The sequence below is a fragment of the Bactrocera tryoni genome, chromosome 2 (genome assembly GCF_016617805.1).
Source record: "Bactrocera tryoni isolate S06 chromosome 2, CSIRO_BtryS06_freeze2, whole genome shotgun sequence".
Lineage (NCBI taxonomy): Eukaryota > Metazoa > Arthropoda > Insecta > Diptera > Tephritidae > Bactrocera > Bactrocera tryoni.
This window is the reverse complement of record NC_052500.1, coordinates 1,267,185-1,294,857: the sequence shown is the minus strand read 5'-3', so window position 1 is coordinate 1,294,857 and position 27,673 is coordinate 1,267,185. Positions and strand designations below refer to the sequence as shown.

At 38.4% G+C, this 27,673-nt stretch overlaps 1 protein-coding gene across 5 annotated transcripts; it reads right to left on the bottom strand.

Moving 5' to 3' along the window:
• Positions 1 to 387: 387 nt before the first annotated feature.
• LOC120769709 (rho guanine nucleotide exchange factor 7) lies at positions 388 to 27,410 on the bottom strand. 5 transcript variants are annotated; one of them, XM_040096848.1, is made up of 12 exons: positions 26,843 to 27,401; positions 14,288 to 14,787; positions 14,009 to 14,209; positions 13,754 to 13,952; positions 13,590 to 13,686; positions 13,397 to 13,521; positions 13,074 to 13,334; positions 8,315 to 8,651; positions 8,024 to 8,260; positions 5,279 to 6,163; positions 5,186 to 5,224; positions 388 to 2,309 (listed from the first exon to the last, which is right to left on the bottom strand). In XM_040096848.1, exons 2-12 carry the CDS (start codon positions 14,623 to 14,625, stop codon positions 2,122 to 2,124), a joined length of 2,907 nt encoding a protein of 968 aa, XP_039952782.1. In that variant the 5' UTR covers positions 14,626 to 14,787; positions 26,843 to 27,401; the 3' UTR covers positions 388 to 2,121. The 5 variants fall into 5 exon arrangements, with proteins under 5 accessions (XP_039952782.1, XP_039952781.1, XP_039952779.1 ...); XM_040096845.1 differs by lacking the exon at positions 388 to 2,309 and having other exon boundaries at positions 3,233 to 6,163; positions 26,843 to 26,936; positions 27,367 to 27,410; XM_040096847.1 differs by lacking the exons at positions 5,186 to 5,224; positions 5,279 to 6,163.
• Positions 27,411 to 27,673: the final 263 nt, after the last annotated feature.

Sequence of the window (27,673 nt, the reverse complement as noted above, 5' to 3'; positions counted from 1 at the left end):
CTGGTACTGTGTGTTTATATTTTATGCTTACAGAGAAAAGAATGCTGTGTACGAATGGTTTGTAAGTTTGAAATTTGCGACTTGATTTAATAATTTCATTTGTTGGCCAAAATGTTTTTTAAGTTCTGTCGTAATCAACGGATTTCACCTAAACTATATAAGGCCAAGGGATAATGAAAGAAATGATATAAAAGATACCTAGACGTGCTCAGGTGGACTTCCAGTGTAGTTGTGCTAATACAGTATAACATTTGCTTATCAACGAAAACTGTATTTTTTCTTACTAAGTTATTTTTCAAAACTTTTACAAATATGTGTAGAACCTTTAAAAAAAATCGAAATCAGAGGTACACTATCTATATTTTTTCCAACTAACAACACAATTCCTTCGAAATGGAATAGAAAATATTCGCTTTTATTATTTAGTTGTACGCGTGTAGACACTCGCATTAGCATAAATTATTTTTTTGTTATTATTATTATTTTTTGTCAGTATAATATCCATTATTTTGTGCTTACAATTACGTAATGCTCTATTACTGTTTAATTACTTGTTGGTTTGGAAGTAAATAATTGACAATCCAAAAAGGAGATTAATGAGCATTTCTCAACAATACACATTGAAATTACAATAGCAACAAAAGCACTATGCAACAAGTGAATAAATCCTGTTACTTGCCTCAATACACTCTACCGATAATATTGCAAAGCTAAAAATACAATTTTTTTTATTTAATACTTTACTAATTTCCGTTTGAATATAATTCATATTCCTGCGAACACATTTGGCAAGCAATAAAACGCTTCCAATATTCCTTATCAACAAAAATACCATTGACAACAGCTATTGTATGAAAAAACGGTAATCAAATATGCATACCTACAGTAGTTATAAATACAATTAGTTACGGCTTCCATTCTCGTGTATTATTAAAAGCAAAGCAATACGTTATTATATTTGCTTATCTACTAAACTGTATTTTTTTCTTAATGAGCTATTTTTCAGATTCGTAATTACAATTAGCACTGTACTTCGGTTCTGCTTAGTATTTCGGCCTCTCAACTTATTACTTGGCTGTCGAAAAGGTAATGTCGTTGTAATTGCTTTTTTGTTCGATTATAAAAATTAGTTTATTATTACGTATATTAATTAATTAATTTGTTTTCTAGTAGAAGTTTTGTGCGTCTGACTTAATAAGTGATTGGTTAAGTTATTAAAGAAAATTATTCGTTTGAAAATTTGAAAATATTTGAAAACTACAAAGTTAAATTAAATAACCGGATCCGGATGGGTAAAAAACTGCCAGTTAACTAATTTTAGGGCAATTACACTTTTGTGTAATTTTTTAAATTAATCGAATTGCTCTTAAAATTTTTGCTTAGTTACACTATTCGTCGTCAAATAGTATATGTTTAAATTAAACGTTCCACATCCTTGTGTGATTATGCAGATCCGAATAGTTAAGAAATGAGCAAAGCGTTTGTGATGTCATAACCTCTAAACCATCAAGGTCAAAAGTAGTTAACTGTTAACATGAATGATAAGCGTAAACGTGAAAGCAGCATGCTTACTCTGTTGCCAGCAAAGACATACTCAAATAATATTTCTATTTGTGTTTGGAAATTTCTTCGGAAAAGCCACTACTGTTGCTTTCCCAGCGCAGTTAATCTACTATCGACCTACAAAATACTAATAATATAACATTAGTTAAGTCTAGTTCACAACTATTTGTGAATCTCGTGAGACTTCACATAAACTATGCTCAAAAATTAATGAATATTTGTGCTTAATACTTAAGTTAATAAAAACTAGAGCGTGAGCGTTAAATATGACACATTCTATGTATGCAAAGGTCTAAAAACTATGCACTTACCATAAGTGGGCTACTTAAAACACGGAATTACATACAATACATACTTATAAATAAAACATTATTGTTCTTTCATAAAGAAAAATTGCAACAAAATGTCCACGAAATGATGCGTAGGTGCAACCGACACACTCGCTCTTCCCGCTACGTTACCGTCCCACTGACTGAAGGCATACTTTGTCCTTCAGGCATTTACATTCGATCTGCTTATATATGGCACACATGTCTCGGCGCACTCTCACTTGCATAGTCAACATTTCGGCGTATTGCTTACCGCGCTGCCCGCCTCCAAGTGTTGCATCAACAGCTGTTGCAGGCTCGTGCGCAAGGCACGCTCCTCGTTCATTTGTAGCTTCATTTGTGACATTTCCTGCTGCATCTGCCGGATTGCAGTCCACAGTTGGCGCAGAGTCGGTGTCATATCTTCGTTCTCCAAGCCTGCACATATGGTCGGGGTTTGTAGAAAGTGTCGTTTTGATTGTTGTTGTTGTTGACGTTTGTATGTAGATAGATAGTGATGGTTATGGTGATTTTGGTGATGAAGTTGGTTGAGGTGTTCGAAGTGGTAAAAGAAAAGAAAAAACATAGAATATTGTGGAATGGTGTTGCTAGCTGTGATGGATTCAAGGTTCTATTGCTGAACTGTGATTTTGATGGTGCAAATATTCGGAACAAACGATTATCAAAAATATCTTTATAGAAACAACAAACAACTAAATACTTAAATACGAGTACATATGGAAGCAAGGCTTATGTAGACAAAAGGAATTCATTGCAAACGCATCATTCAATATATTACGTAATAAAAGTGATTAGTATACTCGAGAAGAAATATAGAAATATAACTACATACAATACTTTCAAACAATATTTGCTAAATTTTGTTGCTCAGCCTTGGAGGAAAGTGGTCACTCGTAATTAAAAAACAAAAAAAACCAACCCAAAATCCGGTGACTGGACACGGGCGCTGGGCACTCCCAGGCCATAAAACAAGCAACAAATGATTGTTTTGCAAACGAAAATTAGCCAAGGCTGAGTTAGCTGTAAATTCAATCGTGCATTCTTGCAATGCTGCGCACTAAGTATGTAAGATGTAAATGCTGATATGTTTATCGGCAATCATACCAAATAATTGACATACACTACACATTTGTGAATATCGAAAACGCTTCTCATTGTTTATCAACATGTCCTGAAGGGCTAAGCTACACTACTAATCAGAGCGAATGGAAAATGCTTCACTTGTCAACATCTTCCCCACTTTGTTGCTGGGTTTCGTTTGTGGTTATTGTTGTTGCGGTTTGGGTGAGTTACGGCGCTTAAAAAAATATTTTTGATTTCACACTTGAGATCAGGTATTAAAAAATATTCTTCAATTCAGTTTGTATTATGGATTTATTGTTGTTTTTGTTTTTTTGTTTTTGCATTAATTTCAATGTGAAACCTCACACACTGGTTCATGATGACTTAGTATTAGTTACTTAAAAGACTCCAGGCTAACTTAAAGATTAGCAAGTACATTTCAATTGTACATACATTTGTGTTTTGTATTACATACATACAAATTTCAATACACATATACATAATTTTCACTGCAATAACATTTAAAGCATACACGATTTCAATATTATATATTGTTATTTTTGTTTTTGCAAATTCTTATTGTATTCATGGTATACGCCCATTCACTGAGCGGTACAAGACTTAAAAGTAATAAACCTCTTCTTTGATTCGTTTTACGTCTTTGGTAGGAGTTAGTAACAAAATTCTCTAAAAAAAATTATTATAAATATAACAAAATGTGATTCACAGAAAAAATGACTAACGAAAGTACACTAGAAGATGATATTTTATCAAGAACATGCATTCCTCCTCTTCCTTGAACATTTAATTTTCTATATTTTTTTCAATTTTCGGAGGAATACTGCACAGCTGCTTGCCTGTCATACAGAGCACATAGTGCTGCACATAGTCAATAAAAATATCAATATCTATCAATAAAAAATATTGAAAGTCAATCATCTCAATAAATTGTTAAATCATTGGGGCTGAGTTTCTCAGTTGACCGCATTCGCTGCGGCAGAACGAATTATCCTAAAATGTGGCAACTGCGTATAGGTCACTTATGGCAAAGGGCAAGCAATGCGAGCAGCATTTAGAATTAACGGGTATATTCAATTATATTGATACGTATTGTACAATTGTTCAGACAGTCTCAGTTTGGCTATAAAACGTAGATATTTGGCTAGAAATGCATTTTACTAATTTCTCACATTTATTCATTCAGGGGTTTGGAGGTTAAGTTTAACAGAGAGCAGAATATAACTTTTTTTGCACTGTCAACATAATTTAATGCAAAAAAAAAAAAAGATTTTCTTTGAGTATTCAATTTCATTAAAACTGGGATGTTTCGGAAAGCGGTTTTGGAAACCTAACTGAGCTACTAATTTCATTAAATTATTTAAATAATAATTAATTTAATTTAAGAATGAATTATAAAATTTAAGACTGACTCCGGCTTTGTCAAAAGTTCGAACTGATTCTCTTCATACGAAATAATATGAGTAACAACTGCTCCAAGTATACACACATACATACATACATACGTAAATATGTATAATAGATTTCAATTAATGCATGTTTGGAAATTTACATAGTATAAAAATATTATTTATAAATTAAGTGTATTAACTTATTGTATAGGTCATATATTATGTAAGGCATACATTTCATAAATGTAAAAAGTGGATAGCAACTTTAAACTTGAATATTTACAAAACCAAACCGTATGCATATTAAAACACAATATGTGAATAAATATAAGCAAAAATAAAGCTATTGCGATGGCCCGATTCTCTTAATTGTCAATATAATAAAAATATATACATATATATGTATATATATTTTAGTTTAAGTGTATCAAACGTTATAGCTAAATTCAATTTTGTGTCATAAAAGTCAATACAAACTTTTACTTCTGTTCTGCGCATGCGCGAAGCCTCTATCACCGAATAGTATGCCTACAACTAATACTAAGACATACATATACAAAATCTGACTTATCCACTACATACACATTTAGCTAATTTAACTGTAGCGCTTGCACAACAAAAAATTAATTAACTAACGGCTGTGGCTCAGCACAAGAGAAGCAGCACGCAAAATGCAGCAAATTAGAAATGAGCAGCAGCGATATGACAGCGCTGACGGCGCTAGTAAACACGCTGTCAGCAAGCGTGCATTAAGCGTCTCTATGCAGCCACCTAACAATCAATAATTGTTCATTTTGCGCCATTGCTTCATAACAAAATTACCGCAACACCAGCTGCCCGAATGACGTTGGCTGTCGCCGTCTGCGCTGGTGCTCGCCTCATGATCGCCGGCTGTGCAATTTCCCACGCTACTACCGTTGCGCAACAGTGCAGCGCTACAGCCATGCGGTCCGTCCTCGACGTCGTCGCTGTCTCGCCCGTTGTCAACCACATCTTCACCGCCGGCTAATTGCGGTGTGCTGCGTCGCAGTGGTGTCGTTTTATAGCCGGTGGACGGGCCGTAGCCGGACATTATGTATCCGCCGCCGTAGCCGGCGTAACGATGGGAAACCGTCGTCTCAAAGGAACGATTCAAGCGGCGGTCGTAAAGACCTGGCGCTGGTGGACGCTGTTGCTTTTGTAACTGTCGCTGAGGTGGCGGCTCCTGCTCCGTAATCGTTAGAGGTGTTAAGTCGAGTCGTTCCGAATCGCTACGATTGCGCAACGATGTAGACGAAGGCGGTGGAGACCGCTGGTGGGTTTGGTAGCTATTTTTCACGAGCTTAGGAGATGGTTTGTTCTTGCGTGGCAACAGTGGTGTCATAAAAATGTTATCATATCCCGAACCAAAGCCGCTCTTCATGCGATTGAGTGATTTACGGGTTGCGCGCTCCTCTGAGAGTGCACGTTCGTATATTGGCAGACTAGAAGGGCCACTGCCGGCATTTGTGGTGGTGGCGCCAGAAAGTGAATAGCGGTAGCCACCGGCATTCGCACCGCCGCTTACTCCTGTTGTTGTTGCATTCAACGATGAAACTGAACTAGAATATAGATTGAAATAGTTTGGACTCGCCTCCCGCCAAATGTACGAGGAATTCAGGCTGTTTGTGGAATTTTGTTGGTTAGTCGCGCCGCTGTTGCCCGGAAATGGGACGCCTGTATTGCACAGGTGTGGCAGTTGTGGATTTGATGTTGAAAAGGTTTTGCTGGTCTGCAGCTTTCCGCCGCGTATCGGCAAGCAGGGCGTCCACGGTTGCAGTGCTAAATGGGTCGGAACAAAAATGTGTAAAAGAGTGCGGGGAAGAGAGAAAGACAAAGAGAGAAATGAAATCGAAGAACGAAAAAAGGCGAAAACCAACACAATAACTGGAGACAACAGAAGTCAAAACAAGGTGAGACTCTAAAGTGAGTCGACAATTGACAACAAAGCGTAATTAAATAAGCATAAGGTAACCAAAACACCACAAAATCCCAAAACAACAAAAAACACAAAAGTAATATTACATGAGCGGTGGGTTAAACAAACAATATAGTACAATAAGTGAAAATAATTCACGCAGCCGCAATTATTAATAGGAGCAGAGTATTCTGTGGAGATGTTTGAACAGCGGGATAAGTAAGAAGTTAAAAGGTAAACTATTTTTTTCGATAAATATGCACAACATTAATTAATAGTCTAAATTATGTACATTGTTTAAATGGAATTCTGAGTTGAAATGGCAGAGTGGTGCTAGGCAAACTCAGAAGCGAGTTTAGGCTAAAGGAGTCCGCTTTTATTGGAACTGCATTGTATAGATACTTAGAAGAGTAAATAAATCTTAACGGTATACGTAAGCAGTTAATAGCGGTAAAAACATGTTTCCAACATAATCATTTATGGAGAGGCTGGGGTTTACAGGTAACTGTGAGGTGAAATTGCTAGAATTCCATCCAGTGGATTAGGGATCCTGCAGGTATTTTTCATGCTGGATGGATGGATCCTGATTATGATTATTATCAATTAATTTTTCTCTACATGGGCAGTGACAACTGAGTACATTAATAGGACAGAAAATACCATAGGTGGGCAAGTAGGAACATAATGAAACACCAGTATGACAACAACCCAAAATGATGGTCTAGTATATACCGAAACGAAACATGTGATATCAGGGGCATGTAATTGTAATTCCAATGAAACCATAAACGAAAATTTTAAATAAAACCGTAGGCATTTTAAATATATATGTACATTTTCCAATTAATATTAAATTAAAAAAACTAAAATAGCATTTATTCGTTACAACGATTTCGGGCTTCTCTATTTCTTTTTCGGGAGCTCCTGGTTTGTGTGTGTTTTTATTTGTGGATTAGTGTAGACAAATGGGTATTATTAATGTTTTAATACTAGCTTTAATCATATATATGTATGTATACTAAATGGTGGATTAATATTAGTTAACAACTAGTTTCAAATAAAGTAAAAACAGCTTTACTTAGTCTAATCCAATATGTAAAACTAAAGATTATTTTATTTACTAATTAGCGATATTAATTAACTTATGTAATAATTAAGCAATGTATTTAAATAAAACTGTTACTGTTATTCTAATTATCATTACGCCCCTTTGCGAATCATGATTCAATTGTGAAACCACACTTTTCGATACGTTTTTCCAATGAAGAATTTCAATTGCAGTTGTTGTTTTAGTTTTTGTCAAATATTTTAGTAGCGGTATATGTAAATATGTTTTCAATGCAACCAAAGAATATACAAGTGTTTCTGTTTTGTCGAACAAAACTCCAAAAAAAAACTTACGAGCAGTAATTATGAAACCCACATGAAGCAGAAAACGAAAACACGTATGTGAGCACACTGAGAGGAACTGAACACTGCGCAGGCGCCACAGTACTTCACTCAAAGTCTTCACGCACGCACTTTGTGTGCAAAATGGCAAAAAAAAAAAACAAAACGTTTATACAGAGTTCTCCAAACAAACAACAAAACCACAAGCAATAGTGAAATGAGGTGAGAGTTAAAAAAAAATTAACAGATGCACCCACCTCTAAGCAATGTGCAGTATGATTAAGTACTACCAATGAGAAATAAGTGCGAGGGAACAGTGTGTGTGGAGCACTTACCCGAATGTATAGTGTTGCGTGTGGTGTTCTGGTAGGCAGCACAATAGCCTTCAAAAACTCTCAAAACCAGCACATCCTCCTCGAAAGTTGGCTGCGTTCGTCGGCCGCTGCAGTAGCTAGCCAACGCGTTGGCGCTTCCGCTACCGCTGGTGACGCCACTGCCGCTTTGCGTCGTCGCATTTAGTAAATTGGGGCGCAGAGGCGGTGCTGGACGCAGATTCGTTATACTCCAATTAGCTAAAGTTTAAACCAATGTTATAAGAAGCACATGGTATAGGAAAGATCGCTCACCTCTTGTGTTTCCTATCTTTGCGCTTGTGCTTCCCCCCACTGCTGCTAGGTACTGGCTCTTTGAAAAATTGCTCGATGTCGGGGCTAAACTTGATTTGTGGTTTGGTGCCACCGGATGATTTTGTGGATTTGGTTGTGGTGGTGGAAGATGATGATGAGGTGGTGGAGGCTGACTGTGCGTGTATTGATTGTAGCTGAGGTGGTGGTTGAACGACAGGCTCCGTTTGTGTTGTGACGGATGCGACAGGGACGTGCCCATTGACGTTGTCGGCGCCGCTGAGCTTTGGGAGTTTGTGCGCTGCGCCGCCAGCATGCCGAGGTTCGCGGGTGGAGACATCTGAAAAATTAAAACACATTTCGTTTCACATCATACAAGTAAGTGGCAATTTCGCAATTTTGTTAGTTTCCAAACATTTCTGACGCAATTAATACCAACAAAGAAAAATGCTTCAAAAATTTGCTTCAGTTAGTTTTTTTTGTTTTCTCATATTTTTTTTAGTTTATGGTTTTCATAATTAATTTGTTTAGTTTAGTTTTCGCACGGATGCAACCACTGTCACAGCTAGATACATAGCGCAAGCAAGCGAAACGAGCAAATGCGTTGGCGAAGTAGTGTAGTGTGGCAATGGTGAAGATTGTTCATTTTTCTTAGATCGAAACGATTTTCAACTCAGCGTGATTTGGTGGAGTTGGTTGTGATTTTGACTTTGTTTTTGTTTGATGAATGATGAAGACAAGCAGATGACGTGAATTTGAACAAAAAGCAGAATGCATCTTCAAGTTAAGTCAACAGTTAGGGTATTACTCAAGGGAACTGCGCGGTTTGCAGTTATCACTAGCGTTACACAATTGAAACTATTCCTTGATACAAATAATGCTTATAAACTCTGTGCGGATGAGACTTTTCGGATAGATTTATACATTTTAACACTTTTACTATTGATTGGTGAAAATTGCAGTAACACTAGTGAAACTACTTAGTATTGGCCATTAAGCCGTTAATGAAAGCGCTCAACTCGCGCACAAGTCAAATGCCAACCGAAAAGAAATCACAAAATGCTTGTTAATCAAGGTAAACACAATTGAATTCGCACACGCCCATCCACCGCCGCCTTCGCTTACACCTGCCAGCAAAGTGGCAGTTGTCAAGCGGCCGGGGAGGCACGCGTGTTTCAATGAAGATTGCTTGCCTTCTACAACGGAATCGGAGCAGTTCGCGCAATTTAAGTGAGATGAACTGGGATCGCCTGCATTTCCTTCGGCGGCCAATTTAGCACCATCGTCATCTGCCATCTGAAGAGAGTTTAAAGAGTCGCCACGCGTTATGAGACCTTTACAAATTGGGCAATCCAGGGAACTACTTGGACTTGAAACGGTTGAAGTGCTGGATGTGGTTGCAGTAACAGCGCCTGCATTAACAAAGGATGATCGACTTGCACGCTCGCTGTGAGTTACCGAAGATGCTTTATTATCGGTAACACCGCCATCGTCCGCCGAACACAATGGACATTGTACCATGGAAGTGGTTGTTGTGGTGTTGGTACTATTCCCACCACCTGAGTTGGACCTACAGAAACACACACATTCTCGGCATAATGAAGAGTAGGCTGTACCTTCACTAAACCCACTGCCACCACCAGATACACAGCTGGCACAGCTGGAACACCTGGAACAAAGCGAATCCTTGCTGAGCTGAGGTGATTGCAGAGCCTTGGCGATGCCACGCACAACCGCCGTTGGAAGCTTTTCCTTCTTCCACCAATGTGCATACATGCCAGAACGAAATAGAGGACCATCAGTCGCACCTGCTGTTGCTGGTGAGTCGATGTCATCCAGACTTGATGAGAACTGCATATTTGCTTGACTATTCGTCATCATTTGGTGACTTGAACTGCTAGCCACAGAATTAATGGTTGTACTACTGGCGGATATTTGCAACTCAGCGGTTGTTATAGTTGAGATGGGCGCACCTTTGATCGACGCGGTGGTTGACGTTGAGGCATTATGTTGTTGTAAATGGTGGAACGGTTCTATGCTGTCAGTATTATCTATGAGATCTTGGGTAGCTTCGGGTGTGAGGAATTTCGCTCGAAACATGCCACACACATCGAAGCGTGTGAGATCAGAAATATCGTTAGGATCGGAATTGGATGTTTCTGACATCGGTAAATCTTCGCCAACGTAGTAATTTCCATGAGGTGGATCGGGTGAAGTGATGGTGCAACTGCCTGCCATGCCAGAGTCGCTGGAGCGTGGACTTGGACACTGTGAACTCTCACAACATTTGCATTTAGAGCTCGAAGACTCGTTTCTCTCTTTGCGTAATTGTTGCTGGTGGCGATGCGTGCGTTCCATGGGAATGTTGCGATCTAAGTGATTATTGTTATTACTTGGATTTCCATTAGATGAACCACTGTTTTCGCTGGCGATAGGCGACGAGTGTGTTGCTGGAGTGTGTTCGACATGTGCATTGGACATTTGGACATACTGATAACTTATACAACGCCTAATGGAACCAGGACGTTTTTCTTTACTGCTGCCGGAACCACCGCTAGCACGTTGGGGCTCTATATACAATTCAGTGGTGGACTGGCTATTGTGTAAAGCAGCAACGTTCATTGCGTCGTTGTCGGGTTGATTCTTTTTTGTCGCCGCTCCATCCCGCTCCTGAATGCTCTGAGCGCTTTGATTGAAAAGAAACTGTGGCTTGAACATCGAAGGTGGTGATATGATGTCGTCGAAATCCTCCGCCATGCTATATGTATACAGATAAAAGTGGTATGAGAGCACTAAGCTTGAACTTGCTCATGGGAGACGTAGAAGCATACTTTAGGTGCCATACAAATGCATATCAATATTTTCAGTTTTTTAAATATCGTAGGCTGTGACATAGAAGTAATGCATACACGTACTCCCTTAAGCATAAAGATTGACCAAACCAAGTTCTCTTGTACCAATGAAGACTCTCATAAGTGTTTCAGCCAAATCCGTGTTTACGTTAATAATTTCGATGGTTTGAAAAAATATATGAACGAGGTTCTTCAATAATGCATCGAATTGATTTTCGCGTTGGCTTTACAGCAATGAGAGCCTTCATCAGATTATTATGAATTATCACAGGTTTTACGAACGTTTGTCTTCCCAAGCAGCTCTCATCAAAATTATATAATAACTCCGCCTGCATCTTGTCTGGGGCCGTTAAGCACTCCGCCGGCAAGTCTAACGTACTGGAATGAGTAACATCGTCCTCATCACCGTCATCATCATCATCATCGTGGTCACCATAATCATAGTCGGATCTAACATTGTCGCTTTCTAGACTCTGGTGTTTTAGTGCATCAACACTCAAATTGTGTGCCTCCTTACGATCTTGCCAAGTTGGCACATAGACGGCAGTGTTCGAGCTGCGATTGAAGCGATTGCCAACAAATAAGTTCGGCATGCTATGCCGCTCTGGCGGTGAATTGGACACTTGAGCGACGAGCTTTATTTTGGTTTCATCTGACATTTTTGCTAGATTCTCACATGCAACGTATGCACCCCCAAACCGCTCACAAAACACAGAGGAGCCATGCGAGGTTTGGGACGCTTGGTGGTGCAAGCTTTGCTGAAGACTTGTGGTGTCTTCAGATAGCTCCTCCACACAACTGGTAATGCCGCCGTTTGAACATAAATCCAAATGGGCTGTTGTTGTATGGATGATAACACTGTCGGTGGATTTGCGTACCAGCGCTTGCATTGCCTTGGAACCGATGATCAGTGATTCTTTTTGCAGAGCAACCGGTCCAACAGAGCGCTGGCCGCTATCTTCCATGCTATCTGTATCTAATTTTATTAGATTTATCGATGAACAATGGCGCTCCTTTCGCCTTGTAAGCTCCACGCTGTTGGCGGATGCTGCCTCGTCAATCGAATCTCGCCGATTAGCGTGGAATTTTACATATTCAAGGGGGCTGGAATCATGGTCGCTATATTTCTCATAATCCTCGTCTTCGTCACTTTCGGAGTCAGTAGGCAATTCGAAGGCATCCTGCCGCTCCAATTCTGAACGCTCCGACGAGTTGGAATAATCTAAATCCTGATGGCTTGACTTATACATTTTTACCGAAGACTTGAGGGCACGTTTTCTACGCAGGGGTATACTCTTCAAATCGATACTTTGCCGCGCTTGCGGGTAGAGCAGCATTTTTACTAAAGTACTCTTGAGTCGCCCGGTCTTTACTAGTTTGGCAAAATGTGCGCTTAGGTTAGCATAAGGTGCGGTGGGCGGGTAGTTACTCGGAGGCAATGTTATGCGATATGGTTTGCATGGAGGAGCAGCGTAGTACGCGCAGAGCGAGAAACGTGTACTATAACCGCGCGCATCTAAAATATGAGGGTTCTGCGACGTGGTTCAGTTCATTACGTGCGTTTTTATTGGATTTTACGTATTGTTGTTAATTTTGAGTTTCAATTGAATTTTTTGTTATTTTTATTTAAAGTTTATGTTTAAGAATTTGTGAAATCGTCGAATAGTTTTTCAAAACAAAAAGTTAAGTAAAAAGTAAAATTAAAAACTTCAAGAAAATTCCATTATTAATAAAATTGCCTCAAACTCAATTTTTATTTAAAATCATTTGTCTAGCCAGATGAAATCGCTTTTAGTCTAATGTCAACTTTAGACCTGCTACTAATGATACGTTTTGGAGAAGCAGGCTACATTGCAGAGAGTTTGAGGTAACTTTGATTTCGTATTTAAAAGGCTCATCAGAAAACTTACATGTGGTGGAGGTTGAGGTGCATGCCCACTACTACTGCCGCTCATCGATTTATTGCTAAGATTGCTTAGTTGCCGTTTGATACCAATTGGCATAGTTGGGTTTGCAGAAGTCAAGAGCTCGACCCATCTATTCGCTTCGTTGGGCCCTTGGCACACAGCAACGATACGCTCAATCAAGGGTCCATTAATTTCAAAGGCATTTTTCACTGTGTCACTATCGTCGAGACGGTTCACAATGATACCCGTTAGAGGCAGTTTCCCCTTAAAAGATATAAGGTTATTGCTCAGCGAAGAATCGTATATGAATATATTTTGAAATTTACCTCATAAATAAAGGCACTCATTCTTTGACTAACACTGAGTATCAGCAAAGTTTGTGGGAAAAGCACAAAGTACCGATCTCTGTGATCCGGCCCGACAGCAACGCTGCCCATGTGTATTATGTCACCTAAATTTGTTAAGAAGAAAATTTGAGTAAGGAATTTCAGTACCAAAAATAGCATATCGCTTCTGTACCTAAAGTGCTAAGCTCTTGCCCTTGCCAACCGCGAACTGGCCCCGTTAACACCTGCAGCTCGAGTTCCTTCTGTCGCCTCGTAGCTGAACATGCCGCCTTTTAATGATAAAAAAATATTAATTCTTAGTAAAAAAACGTTGCGCTACTTTTAGAGATACTTTACCGCAATATCCTTGTACACGGCAACGCTTCGTTGTGTGTCACCTCGATCCGGATGGCTGCTCTCCATATGTCGCTCGAGTTCCTGAAGCATGGCAGAATATTTATCGAGCCGGCGGAAAGGTTTCGAGAGACCCGTTGTTAAAACCAACAGACCAGGCGAGGCAGCCCCTTGCCGCTCCATATACTTCTCCAATTCGTCTCTGCGAAGCCGAATATAATGTTATTGAAAAGCTGGTTTTTAAGATTCGCTACTCACTTGTGCTTATCGAGTATGACAATGGCCTTCGGGTGGGCTGCACAGTAGGCTTGATGTACCAGTTTCATGTGCGGTGCCTTTGTTAGAAACAATTTACCAACCCGATCATTGCATTCTTCCATCTGTTTGAGTAGTTCATCATGTGTCTTCACGACTTCTACGAAATTACACATCAACTGGGCGTATTCATCGGCGGTGAGACTATAATAGTAGAAATTAAGTAAATATACATGAGAATGAATGAAATATTCAGTTTTGTTTCTTATTTCGCTTTCTTACATTTGCGCCTGCTGTAGTGGTTCGAGAAAATTTTCCAGGAGACCTTGAACCTCGGCAACATGTGCCCGTTCAGAGTCGAGAAGATCTTTCAGCACAACGGAACGGTACTCCTGTATCTCCTCTGGTGGTCGTATCGTTTCTGTGAGCGGCAAAGGTGCCTTGTATTCGTTAACATAGTTGCTGGGAAACCAGCCAGTCTTATCGTTGAGTGTGCCCTCCCACCAGCCGCCCTCTTCGCGCTGAGTGACTGTGATGAGGTCGCCTTTCTTAAAGCACAATTCGTCATTATTGCCGCCCTTAAAGGAGTACTCTGCTTGGACGATGAGTGGCTGCGACATTTTGCTGGCTTTTCTGTTGCAAAAGCTTTCCAAAATTGTGTTACAGCCAGTTCGACGTAAGATACAACGCTTGCGTTGAGTTGAAGCACACCACTTGGGATTCGGGTCAGTTGAATCGTGTCAGCGTAGATGCCCGACTCTATACTTGTCGAGTAATTAGAACTGCAATAAAGAAGATTTCATGAAAACTACACTAAAATGGACAATTTCAAATAAAAAAATTAATTAGGGACTACAATTTAAACTTCACACAACCTTTGAAACGAAAATTCGAAATATTTTACATACATTTATCCCTTTAAAAAAATAAAAAAACACGTAAAATCTTTTTTTTTTAATTTCGAAGAATTCATTGTCCATTTCCATTGACAAATATAAAAATATTATATTTTTCCATGAATTCTCTCCTCACACTTTTTTCTTTTATTATGAACATATGTATGTATGTACATACAAATATACATAAATAAATGTTCTGCATATTTTATTTAATGTGTCACATCACATTGGAGAAGGAAAAATTCCAAGGTTGCCAAGGTCGACGCGTCGGGTAATCGCCATTTTGGCACTGCACTAATGGGGTGACCGTGCCGATCTTAGTTTTTTCGCACCTCGACAAAAAGCACGCTCCACTTGTTGAAAGCCTTTAAGTGCCGTTAATTAAATAGATTAATTCCAACTGATTCAAAAGGAATTCCAAATTATGTTTATTGGTGATTCCTCTAAATCTTACCAGACTATTCATATTAAGCGATAACTCTCTCGTTCGTGAATACTTGAGAAGAAATGTATTTTTTCAGCTTTTCACCACAGCTATTTATATTCTCGTGTATGTACGGCCATTTGCAAATACGAGTATGTTTGTTTGAAGATTTGAATGCAACCGTAAAAGAGCGATTAAATTTTTATCCATTTGTATGGCGCAGATATTTTTTGAGATCATTTTAAAAGACACACGCTGAAGTGAAAATCGCGAGAATTCCAAGGCAGTTTGTCACTGGCTGCTCATGGGCTATATGGGAACCAGAATTTGCTTAGAAACAAACAGAAGAACAACCGATAAAAAATTGTGCTTGTGTGTTTCTTTTTTTATAGTACTTTGGAAAAAAGTTTATTTCTGCGATTTTTAAACTGAACACCAACGAAGGAAATGACATTATTTTTCTTATTTAAAACCCAATTTTGACTAAAAAATATTTAAAAATTACTATTTCATTTATGCAAAATACCATTTTTGAGTACCCAATATAAATGATCAGCATAACAAGCTGAGTCGATTCTGTACGATCCGTCTGTCTGATCATCCATATCCATAAACGAAATAGTCCCTCAATTTTTAATTTTCGAACTGAATTTTTGCATCCGTCTTCTGCTGAATTTGTTGGAACGGGCGATACGGGACCACTACAGTATAGCTGCCATACAAACTGAACAATCGGAATCCAGCGTTTGTATGGACAAATTTTTCATGTAAGAGGATATTTTCATGAAATCCAGCTCCAATTATTATCTAAAGCTGTAATAAAAACTTCAAAGAAATAGTTCAGATCGGATCTCTATAGACTATATCTGCTATATACTATAAACTGAACGATCGGTACCAAGAAACATTGTCTTCCCTATACAAATATGGGGAAAAATTTCGAAAAGAGTGAATCAGTAGTCGACCAACATTTGGTCAAAGAAAATATATTAATCCTAGGCACATTTGTTGGACCTTTTGAATATTCTGCATATTAGTCACAGGCTTTCGCTTTGAATGTATGGACTTCATTGATACCAAAAAATATATATTTTCTTTTCACAACTGTCATATTTTGCTTTATGAACCCCTAAATGACGGCGCACTCCTTTCGATCAACCGCGACAACAGCCAATACAGCTCGCTGAGGCGGAGACATGTCACCGTCACATTCATTATCAGTGAAGTGTGAATATTTCAGGCATTTCTCTCCTATACGCGCACGGGTACCGTGCAATATATGCATATAATTAAATGTGTTTTTTTGTCTTCATCAACTCTATTATTCCCTAGTGCCAATTGGATTAATAACACGGAGTGCATAGAAGACACTTTCTTATGTGGCACGGAGCCATAGTCATAAATCACACTAAACACTTTAAATAAACAAATCAAAAGCAATACATGCACAGGCATATGCAGTATATGTATGACTTGTATATTTATGTATGCATGAATGGAACGCATTGACAAACAAAACATGCGCTGCACATATGTAATTAGCTTAAATGTTTGCTGTTGATGATGGTGCACTCTCTCGCACACAAATGCCACACACACACACACTACACGCCCACTGCTATGCACATGCACAATGCTCGCATTCAGCCGGCTGCGGATGCCAACAATTTCCTCCAAAGGAAACGCTGGTCCGTCCATTCACTTAAAATTGTCTCCTGTTTATTTCCGCTTCTCTTAGTCACTGCACAAGAATGTACCGTTGTGACGCAAATTGCAGAATGATTTTCATTTCTTTTCACTTTTAATTCGATGTTGTTTACAAGTTTGCCATCTTGAAACTTATGTCGCCAAATGAAAGCACTCATAATTAAATTGGAAAACACTGAAACTGATTTTTCCTTCCTACTTTCGGTGATTTATTCATTTTTAATTTATAATTTATTTTTTATTTTTGTTTTTAATGTTTTATTACGCTTTCCGAAATTTGCTTACACTTGAAAATTTTCTCATAACTAAAAAACAAAAGGGTGGTGTGGTTTTATCGCGATATTTATCTCCTTCAAGCTCTTTGCCATTATTTGCTGCGAATAAAAATAGCCAATCGACAAGTTTGCACACAGGCATGTTTGCTTAGTTGTTTTGTTTTCGCGCAAGAAGCGCAGTCGAGCCGCGACAGTTCTGGCAAAGATAAAGCACCACACACACTCCCGATTTGTTGTTGATTTTGGCACTAAAAATATAAATCAACGTCAGAAGCGGGAAGAGAAGCAAACGCTTTGCACCGGGTTGACAGCGAAACAAACAAACAATGATCAACAAAACCGGGAAAATGCTATCCACAAATGTTCATTACACAGCAATAAATTTCAATACTCCATGTTAGGCGGAATTGTAACCACTTCTTTTTAGTGACTTCTGAAATCGTTCGCATTTGACGCTCTTTCATGTAATAAGGAATAATACAATATGAATTTCGTTTGCGTCCCATTAAGAAAATTTTTCGGTTAGAGCTGTGCTGGCTTCACCGCATGAACTGTAATTATGTTGTAAAAATTATTTATGTAACGGGTGATCTAAGTTGAGGTAGCTTTCAGCTTCTTTCAGTAGCTTTTTTTGACAGATCACAGGTGAGTCGTGTCAGGCTGTCAAGGTATTTTTGTTTAGTATTGTTTGGCAGTTTGTCATGGAAAGACGTACACCTGAAGAATGTTTACAAATCGTTCAACTTTATTACGAAAATTCACGTTCTGAAAATAATGTGTTTCGCTTTACTCCACTACTACTGAGCGCACTATTCGCAACACTATCACCCATCGTGAGAGCCAGCATTCATTATTGGATAATATTCGACCGAATAGACCACGTCCAGCACGCAAGGAAGAAAATATAGCAGCCATAGCTGAGAGTGTACACGAAGACTTGGAGCATTTTACGAGATTTTAAATTTAAATCGTACAAAATAAAACTTGTGCAAGAACTGAAGCCGCTCGACCCTTCCGAGCGACATCGCTTTGGTCTATGGGCTCTCGAAAAATTCCAAGAATATTCGACGTTTTCGAACCAAATGCTCAGCCATGAGGCCCATTTTTAGCTTAATGGATACGTAAACAAGCAAAATTGCCGCATTTGGGACGAAGAGCAACTTCAAGAGATTCAAGAGCTGGTATTTCATAAAAAAAAACGGTTGGATTGGTTTATGAACCAGAGGAAATCAAAAATAATGCCGGTGAGAACGTAAAGCCGATTGGCTAACAATATAGTGTGATATCGGATCGTTAGGCATTTTCCTCTGGGAATATGTAAATCCCGCTTCGGTTCAGGCCTTGGAGCAAAATTTCACGTCATTCGCCAGTTACTAGTCGAAATTCTCGAACGAGTCAAAGAAAATTGGACATAACGGATGGACCATCCGGCCGCGGCCAACATTTGAAGAGATAATCTTCAAAAAATAATTCCCAAATAATCTTCCTTCGAATGATAAACATTCCCCATTAAATTTGAAGTTTATGTATCTTGTCATTAAAATATTAGGAAACCTCGAACCCTTTATATATCCACAGTGCACTCAGTTCATAGGACATAAGGGTCTACTTAACCGACACGGGTCCGAATGTAAAAATATCCTTTCAGGTAGGCAACATCTCGGAAATATGTCCACTACAATAACAACAAAGACATACATATATGCATATACATATGTATGTAGCTAATACTTGACCGAACCCTCTCAGGGAATGATACACGACTTAGCCTTTTTTACTGCCGGGTAGTCAACACTCGCCTTGGCTTCGCTGAACGTTTATTGCGCAAATCCGACACGTAATAATTGACTTTGATTGACTGGCTGGCTGATGCCCACAGACATATCGGCAATAGCGCTGAAATTGTGTTGATGATCAAAATGCAGTTATTGTAAGCTCAGTACTTGCGGAACAGCTGGTTGCTTGGCCTTTTACTTTTGGTCAGAGAAATGTTTAAATGGAAAGTTGTGTGAAAAGCGATTTTAATGGACACTAATGCTGCAATTGCTTGTGAAAACCTCAACAAAAGACTTGAACTTTAGGAGCCGTACTAGCACCTGATGATCGGTGGGTTTTTTGGTTGCTCACAAGCGGCAGTGGGGCAGTTGACATGCCATAAAATCTATTTCTGGGACAATATACACTCATATTTATATCCAAATTGATTTTAAAATGTTTCGGGGCTACATGAAACTGTTTTATTTTTGTGGAAGGAGAACGGCGTTTGTTCTAATCGACAAGTAACAAGACAGCTTACTCAAAAATAATACGGCGTCGAGGGCGTATACGTAACGCTGAAGTCTTGCTCTAAGATGATAAGTAAATATGCACTATGTGTAGATATCGAAACCTTAGTGTTGGAAAACACTAACAACTAAAGTTCAAGTAAAATGCTCGTGGTATTTCGAAAATAGCAAAAACAAACAAACTCGACCAACAACATGCGGCAGCAGCCTAATTAATTGCTTAAAGATCTTGTCTTAAAAGATAATTAAAAATCGCAATAAACAAAGTAGCATAGGCCAAGAAGAAGAAGAGAACGATCGAAAGAGCTAGAGGCCGACACAAGAGAGAGCTGCATGTGGCGGTGTTGACAAATGTTTTGAAGCGTTTCCGGTTTATAAAAATAAAACTGTGTGTATATAGTACATACGTATATGTATTTATGTATATACATATATACATATATATATGCATGCATGTAAGTATATGCATAGAATTCTCGCGCACCACTCTTGGCACGCACACAGCCTCAATTAGACTTGTACTTAAGGAATTTTGAATTTTACAAACTGCAAGAGAAATTAAAAATGGTTACAAGGTCACCAGAACCGCAAAAAACACATACGATTCTTCGCACAAATCAGATTTTTCCACTCCGCGTGGAGTTCGTCGATTTTTACATTGCCAGCGGGCTTTCTTGGAACGTGTTGACAGCCACTTTGCGCGATTTATCATTCGCTGAAGTATCCGCACCGCACGCTCAGGCCGAAGTAATGTTCACGATGTATGTTTTCAAGATTAACTATAATTTGTCACTTTGTTTTCAGTAATATACTTGTATGTGGCTATATAAGATCTATAAGCATTTGCGTTGACACTGAAATCTGAGTTCGTTAGTTTTTGCTATAGCGAGTTCAAAATTTCTGCTGTACGGTTTGATGCTCGCGCGTTCACGATTATTTGGAGACTGAGGTGACTGCCACAGCGAGCGTGTTTGTCAACGCCAAAGCGGCTGGTCGCCAACCGTGGCACGCACACAACAGGAGCGCCAACAGCAGCCGAAGAGCAATGCGCTCACGCAGCCTCATCGCATCCCCCAGCGCAGACTGGGCCACCGTTTCAAGCGCTTTGCACACACCCCTCTTTCAAATGATGGCCATTCATTGAGAATTTTCTTCCAAAGCAACTTTTTTCGCAGTTTAAAGAAGTCGCTGGCGATTACCCGGTAGCTTTGCGGTACTTGCAGATGTTCGTTATTGCTTCCATTAGACAAACAAACGCACACAGGTGTGTACACATACAGGTGCATATATGTATGTACATATGTACATATATAAACACATATGCTTTTTTCTCTACAGTCGGTTTGTTGTTGTAGCAAAGTGTTTATTTTTCAGCTTTTCGCCTACTCTTTCTCATCAAGTATGTGTGTGTATGCATGTATTGTATGTTTGTATGTGTCGTCTTCTCATCGTAATTATTAAAAATTGTTTTTAAAAAGCATTTCAAAAAATTTATGTCCTCATAAAAATAATTTTGCTAAGGCGACCGCGCTTATATACATCCATACATTTAAATATAAAACTTTCGTTCTTTTTAGTTTAAGTATTTGTAACGATGGATTTGTGCGGGTCTGTCGCAAATGAAGCGGTGAATCAAAAGTGTGCAGACATTATAATTTCTGGCGTTTACCGTTCCCCTTGCAGCTCAAATGAAGTGCAAAGAAAGAGGATAGGAATAAAGCGTTCATTACTCTTTGTTTCTGGCAGATTAAATATTTATATACATATCTGCGTCAAATAGCAAAAGCAGCCTCTATTTTTCTACCCTGAAAAGCACGAAAAAGAGCTGCCTCTATGGCCCTACGTCTGAAATTGGCATCTCCTAAAAAAAACTAATACGGCTGGTAAATTGACGTTGAGCAATACCAAAAGCTCCATCAGGATAGGGAGGGATCTTTCCGAATCTTTCCGGTGGCATGCAGAACATGTATATTTCTGCCATGGAAATGTTTTCCAGTAGAACCGTAAGCCGTTAGGAGTCAGTTTGAAACTTCCAAAACTTCCTCCTAACTGTCGATTAACGCCAAAGCTCCACCAAGAGTGGGAGCCTATTTATTAAAACAGCATTAAATGTTGTTCCTTTTTTATGGAATGCAATAGCATTTATCCATAATTTGCACTGAACACTAATTAGCACAATGGAAATAGCATTGACTGCTTGTCCTTCACGCTAAATTAATTGCATGCGATTACATCAGATAACCATTGCCAGAGAATTGCATAAAATTACAACAACACACTGCATTCTAGAGCGCACAATCAAGAGCCGCAACGAGATACATTCAACCCACTGATTCTAAAATACGTTAAGAAAATATTTCAGTAGCGATGCAAAAGCGATTCGCAGCCCTCGCAGACAACACCCGAAATTCATAAACTTAATTACACTTTGTAAATTTATAGACGAACAGCACTCGCTTGAATGGCTGCATCAATTATAAGCTTCGATTTACATATGTTCAAATGCTCTTGCAGATCTGCATAGCTCAGTATGTATATATGTATGTATGTGCGTATGATCTATAAATGATGTTTGCATGTAGTTGTATGTGTACATAAAATGAATGGGTTAACTGTTGCTTTCGTAGTGGTTCCGTGGGCAGAATGCAACCGATTAAATGTAAAATAGCTTCCTGAGGTCGCCAAGCAAATGAAGTGCACTTGGAAGACCGGCTAATATACCCACTGAGGATCAACATATGCAATGTGCGTTTTTAGCGGTAATTAGATTGGGTGTTCAGAATTATAACCGTCGTTTAGAAATTAGCTAACCTCCAAATGCGGTAATCGTCCTCACCCGTCTCTCATTAAACTTTTAATGCAGCGCCAGTGGCACATATCCTTCAGTTTTTTTTTTTTTTTTTTGGCTGGTTCTGCATGCGCTTCCGGATACAAGCTGACATATATACACATCCTGCATTTGTAGCTGGCAATCACACGTAAATAGTTGTCATGTAAAGAGCGTGAAAATGTCAACGAATATGAATAATGCTAAGAGCATTGGCGAGAGAACGGCGCAAGCAGAAATTTCGCATTTTTCAAAAAACCTCACAATTATTTTTAATTTTTATATTTTTACACTTTCTCGGAAATAAGGAGGAAGCATGCACATGCAGACAATTTTCACATGCATGAATTTAATTTTTTCTACATACATTTGTATATGATAATAATGACAATGGTGGATAAATATGTAAAGGTACTTATTTGCATCTGCGAATAAATGAAACAAAGCTGTTTAGGAGTAGAAATTAACCATGACTACTCTTTTATCGGTCCTTGGTTTGAATCCCAAAGTGCCGACGGCCAAACTCAAATATTACGATCTATTTTATGCCTCTTAGGCGCTTCAACTGTTCGGTACGATTACACCTCATCTCGAAACATAGCAAACCTTCATGGCACGAGGAACTGATTTTAATATTTACACACTCAACTATTTATGGACCCTTTATTTCTGCTCTTTTCGGCAATGGGTACGAAAATAGAAACTCCAAATTCAGTTTACTTTATTGTAGAGGATAAAACACAATTAATGCAAAAAGTACTCAACTTAAAAATTGAATATGTCGCACCAAGAACACAGCAGAGACGAACAGCACCAGGCGACGACATTCGATTGGCACGATGCCAATCGCCCAGACGCAGACGTCAAAATCAAATTTCCCTCAACTGAGACGACGGGGTATTCTGGCCACGGAGGGGGGAAAAATTGAAAAATACCAGTCTTTATTTGACATCATTTTGGGCGCGATATTTTATGGATGTGGAAAAAATTAATAAATAAAGGAAAATAAATGAGAGCAAAATTATTTGGAATCGATCGTTAAAAATATTGCGAAGTGTGGAATTTTCAATAATATGCCGATTAACTTCGATACAGCTTATAGTCTTCGTTCGTTTGTATGAATATTTTGCGTATAAATAAACAATGCGACACTTGCCCCGGAATTGTTTAAATGTCGCTAAAATTCACTTTGACTCCTTATGAACGTTGCTTATTAATCCAAGTGTTGATTTGATGATGAATTCGAATCAAAGTATTTCGAAAATATTTATAAATAGTGCATAATCAAAGCTGTTGCATTCAAAGCATTGCAGATCAGCGTGTGAAATAATAATAAACAACATTTAGGAGAATAAACACAATTCTATTTGAGTACATTACCCAACAAAGACGAAACGAACAAGTACATAATAAGTGCATACGGACTTGCACAAATAAACAGCAGCAATTAAAGGCATTTGGCTGTAAGATGGCTTTTTTGGTCAGCAAGAACTTCAGACGACGCGTGCTCCAGCAAAATAAGAACGAGACAAACTTACTTTTATACAAACATATATGCCTCGGACAGACCGCATTGGCAAGCTTGCTTCGCAAATGTCAATGCTTGATGTAGTTGGTCCAGGCTATTCCTTTTTAAGCAAAGTAGGGTTTAAGGAATTTACAAATATTGGGCCATACTTGAAGGAAAACCCAAGAAGCTTGCTGTTTTGACGAGGTCGGACCAAAGGGAGAGGGTTGTTAGATGAGTGGGGTTGGTGGGGCATGCAAAGAAGGGTCCAGTGTCATGCGGAGACTCATTGCAGGCAGCACATATATAGGATATGTCAGGCTATATTCTGGATAAGTAGGTGTTTAACCTGCTCCAAGAGCCACTCTCGTTTCTCGAGGCAACTCGTGCGATTGGTGGTGGTTTGACTCCGGGTACGCCATTCACTGGAAGGGAGTCGATGAAGGTGTTGATGGCTCCACTGTAAATGGCGGTCAGTGCTTGTCGGAATTTTGTTGCGTCCGAAGCCTGGTCGGCGTACTGTCTAATGTCGTCGACGTAATTGAGGAATTACCTCTTGATGTTCCTAGGAGGCGGTTCCGCTACAAGCAGGTGGCTGCAGGGGTAATTTTTGCGAAAGCATCCCAGCAAGAACTGCCTGGATGAGTTCATTATGCATTTTTACTGGGAGCACACGGGCTTCGCTATGTAGGTGTTCCATAGGGGACATCAAGAGGCATCCCGTCGTAGTCCGGAACAATTCAGAAGTTATGACCCTTTTGAGGATTAACCCAAATTAGGATTATCATTAAGGTATCGGGTAAGGAAGCAATGACTATTCAAAGTTATTGACATGCTGGCGGATCTACAACCAAATGGTGAGATGCTGATAAAAATACCGTTATCTGCAAATTGAGATGCATACAACAAAATATTTTCGAAAATCTTTTTGAATTTTGAAATTTACTCTTAAAACAAGTGTCGGCGATGAATAAGCACAAAAGTTCATTAATTTTAGCACAAAAATAGAATTTTAATAATTTATCGCGGTTCAAAAGTGCAACCAATTGAAATTGAAATAAAACATAAACAAAATCTTCCAAAGTTGGATTCCTTGTAATAATTGAAAACATTTTCAAATTAGTCATAAATTACAAGAATGAATACACATATACATACATATGTATATACATTCAAATTGAATGCAAATCTTAAAAAAAACTTGCGTTCCCCATGTGGCAGCAGAAAATTTATGTTTCCGTGTTGGGGTCTTGAAGTTTAACGGTATACAATGTCCCAACTTATCGACTGCAATCAAAGGTGGCGCAATACAGCATCCAGACACACTAAAACATTTGTTTGTGCAACCTAAATTTAGTGTGTCCTCTAGAGCGTGTGCAACCGAAGTGTGAAGATCAGCGCTGCTGCTCAAGCTTATGGGATTTAAAATGTGGCAGACATTCATTGAAGCAGGTAGTGCATGCACAAATTATAGACTGTTGGAGGGATGTTATGGAGCTGATATATTTTAAGGCAGCTACAAAACATTTTAATGGTTTAAAGTAAAAATAGAATAAAATTTGTCAAAGCAAATAGTGAGCTACAAAAAGCATATAAATAATAAAGCCTTTCAATGCATGAATGAATGAATGTTCACATTTGTCAAAAGCATCTAGTATGCTCCGAGTTGTGCAGAGTTGAACCGGCGGAGGAGCAACAGTTTGCGGTGAGAGCTATTGGCAACTTAAGAGGTTACACACTTACATATGTATTAATATGTAACTACATGTTTGTATGGCGCACTGTGACTCAATTCGGCTGTCTAGCTCCCTGTGAAAATTGGCGCCATCGTCGGAATAAACATTGTATGTAGACTTAGCGCAGCCAAAGGCACGTATAAACCGCAAGAGTAATTGTGAGACACATGTAGCCATAGATTAGAACACGGTGTGCAGTGATTCACAAGCACTGGGAAGAAAATATTAAAACTACATCAGATATGTTGCAGATAGAGAAGTCAAAAAGCTAACAAAAATTATGTTGGCTGCAGGTGACCGATGTAATAAGAAAGAAAAACTTATTTATGGCGAATATAGTACATATTTTTCTTAAGGTTACTTTATCAGATAAAAGATTACTTGCTCTCATAGTACAACACCGACGGCCCAGACTTATTTATAGTAAGTATAAGTACATATATAACATTTGTATGTTGTATGATTTTTATTGCAGCTTTTCGTGAAATGCCACACGGTTCAATTCTCCTCTTTTATTCTGTTGCAACTCAGACTGCATTTCTTTGAACATACCGTTGATGTTGTTGCGCACTTCTGCAAGCGACCACTTGTCGCCCTCTTTTGTACGCTGCTCTTTTGTGAAAACAGCAGAACAAATAAAAGTAAATAGAAAAAACCTGGAAAATTGCATGAAGTAAAGTGCACCATATAGCTACAACTATGCTATTGTCATCGTTGAAATGCTTGCAATTGTGTCTGTTGGATACTCTTTGGTTGCGAGACAAAAGCAGCTTAGATGACGCATAAAACAAATGAATATATGTATATATGTATGTACATATATGCGCATAGGGTAGGAAACATAACCATGCATTTGTGTACATATTAAATATAAAACTTACACGAAATAAATAAATAAAATTAAAAATACATTTTAATAAGTCAGAATTTGTTTATTATCTAAGCGATATTGGCACTAACAACACAGAAAACAATAAATATTTATGAAGAGTAAATATTTTATATACATACATACATATGATTCTTACAAAGCCAAGAAAATAACATAAATTCGCAGCAGCATTCTAAAAACCATTCACGGAGAGATTTGAAATGTATTTACATTTGTACATACCCATTCTACCTACGTACTAATTATATCAAAATTAAAGTAGCATATGTGGGTACAAACACTTACCATATAATTATACTGTTGCCACTACTCCGAATTTGTTGAACTCACTACAAAGCTATTTTATGGTTGCACCTACAACACCGCCGTTTAACATTAGCTAATAAGAAGTGATATTTTTTATTATTTTTTAAATTAGAAAATGTAATGAGTTGTTAGTAATCCCAACTATTACATTAGGTAACTAATTTTTTTGTGTAGTTAATGCCAACTTTGTTTGTTGTTTCTACTATATATTTATTAAACACAATTTATTAAAAACAGCAATGTTCACAGGTTTATTCTTCCTCAATATAACATTGGAGACGGCGGCAGCGCAGTCAACAGCGGCAGTGACATTAGCTCGAAAAAGAATTGAATTGAAGGCAGCGACGTTGACGACGAAAGCAACAACAGAAAAATTTATTGAGCAGAGGAAAATTGACTATGTATTATTTTGTATGTTGATACTCTTTAAACACTAACAACGGCCCGTATACCAATCTGCACTTCTTCGTGACAATTTCCATAAAATAATTAACATGTTTTACCGATTTTTATAATGTTTAAAAGCGAAAAAAGTGATTGAAATGACACACCAAGAAATCTGCTCGAAAATAACTCGACTGCCGAAAATGACTAACTGAGTTGCCAACTTCGATACTGATACACACATTACAGTGGAGACTAAAACTGACGTTCGTATGGGGCTGAATTATTAAAATGTTGTTACACGACGTGGAAACCTTATATAATATACATTCTATTTTAGTCTTACATGCAAAATATTGTATTACATATTAAAAATAAATTTCATTAAAATTTATTGTTCTTATTACGCCTAATCGCAGCCGCCTC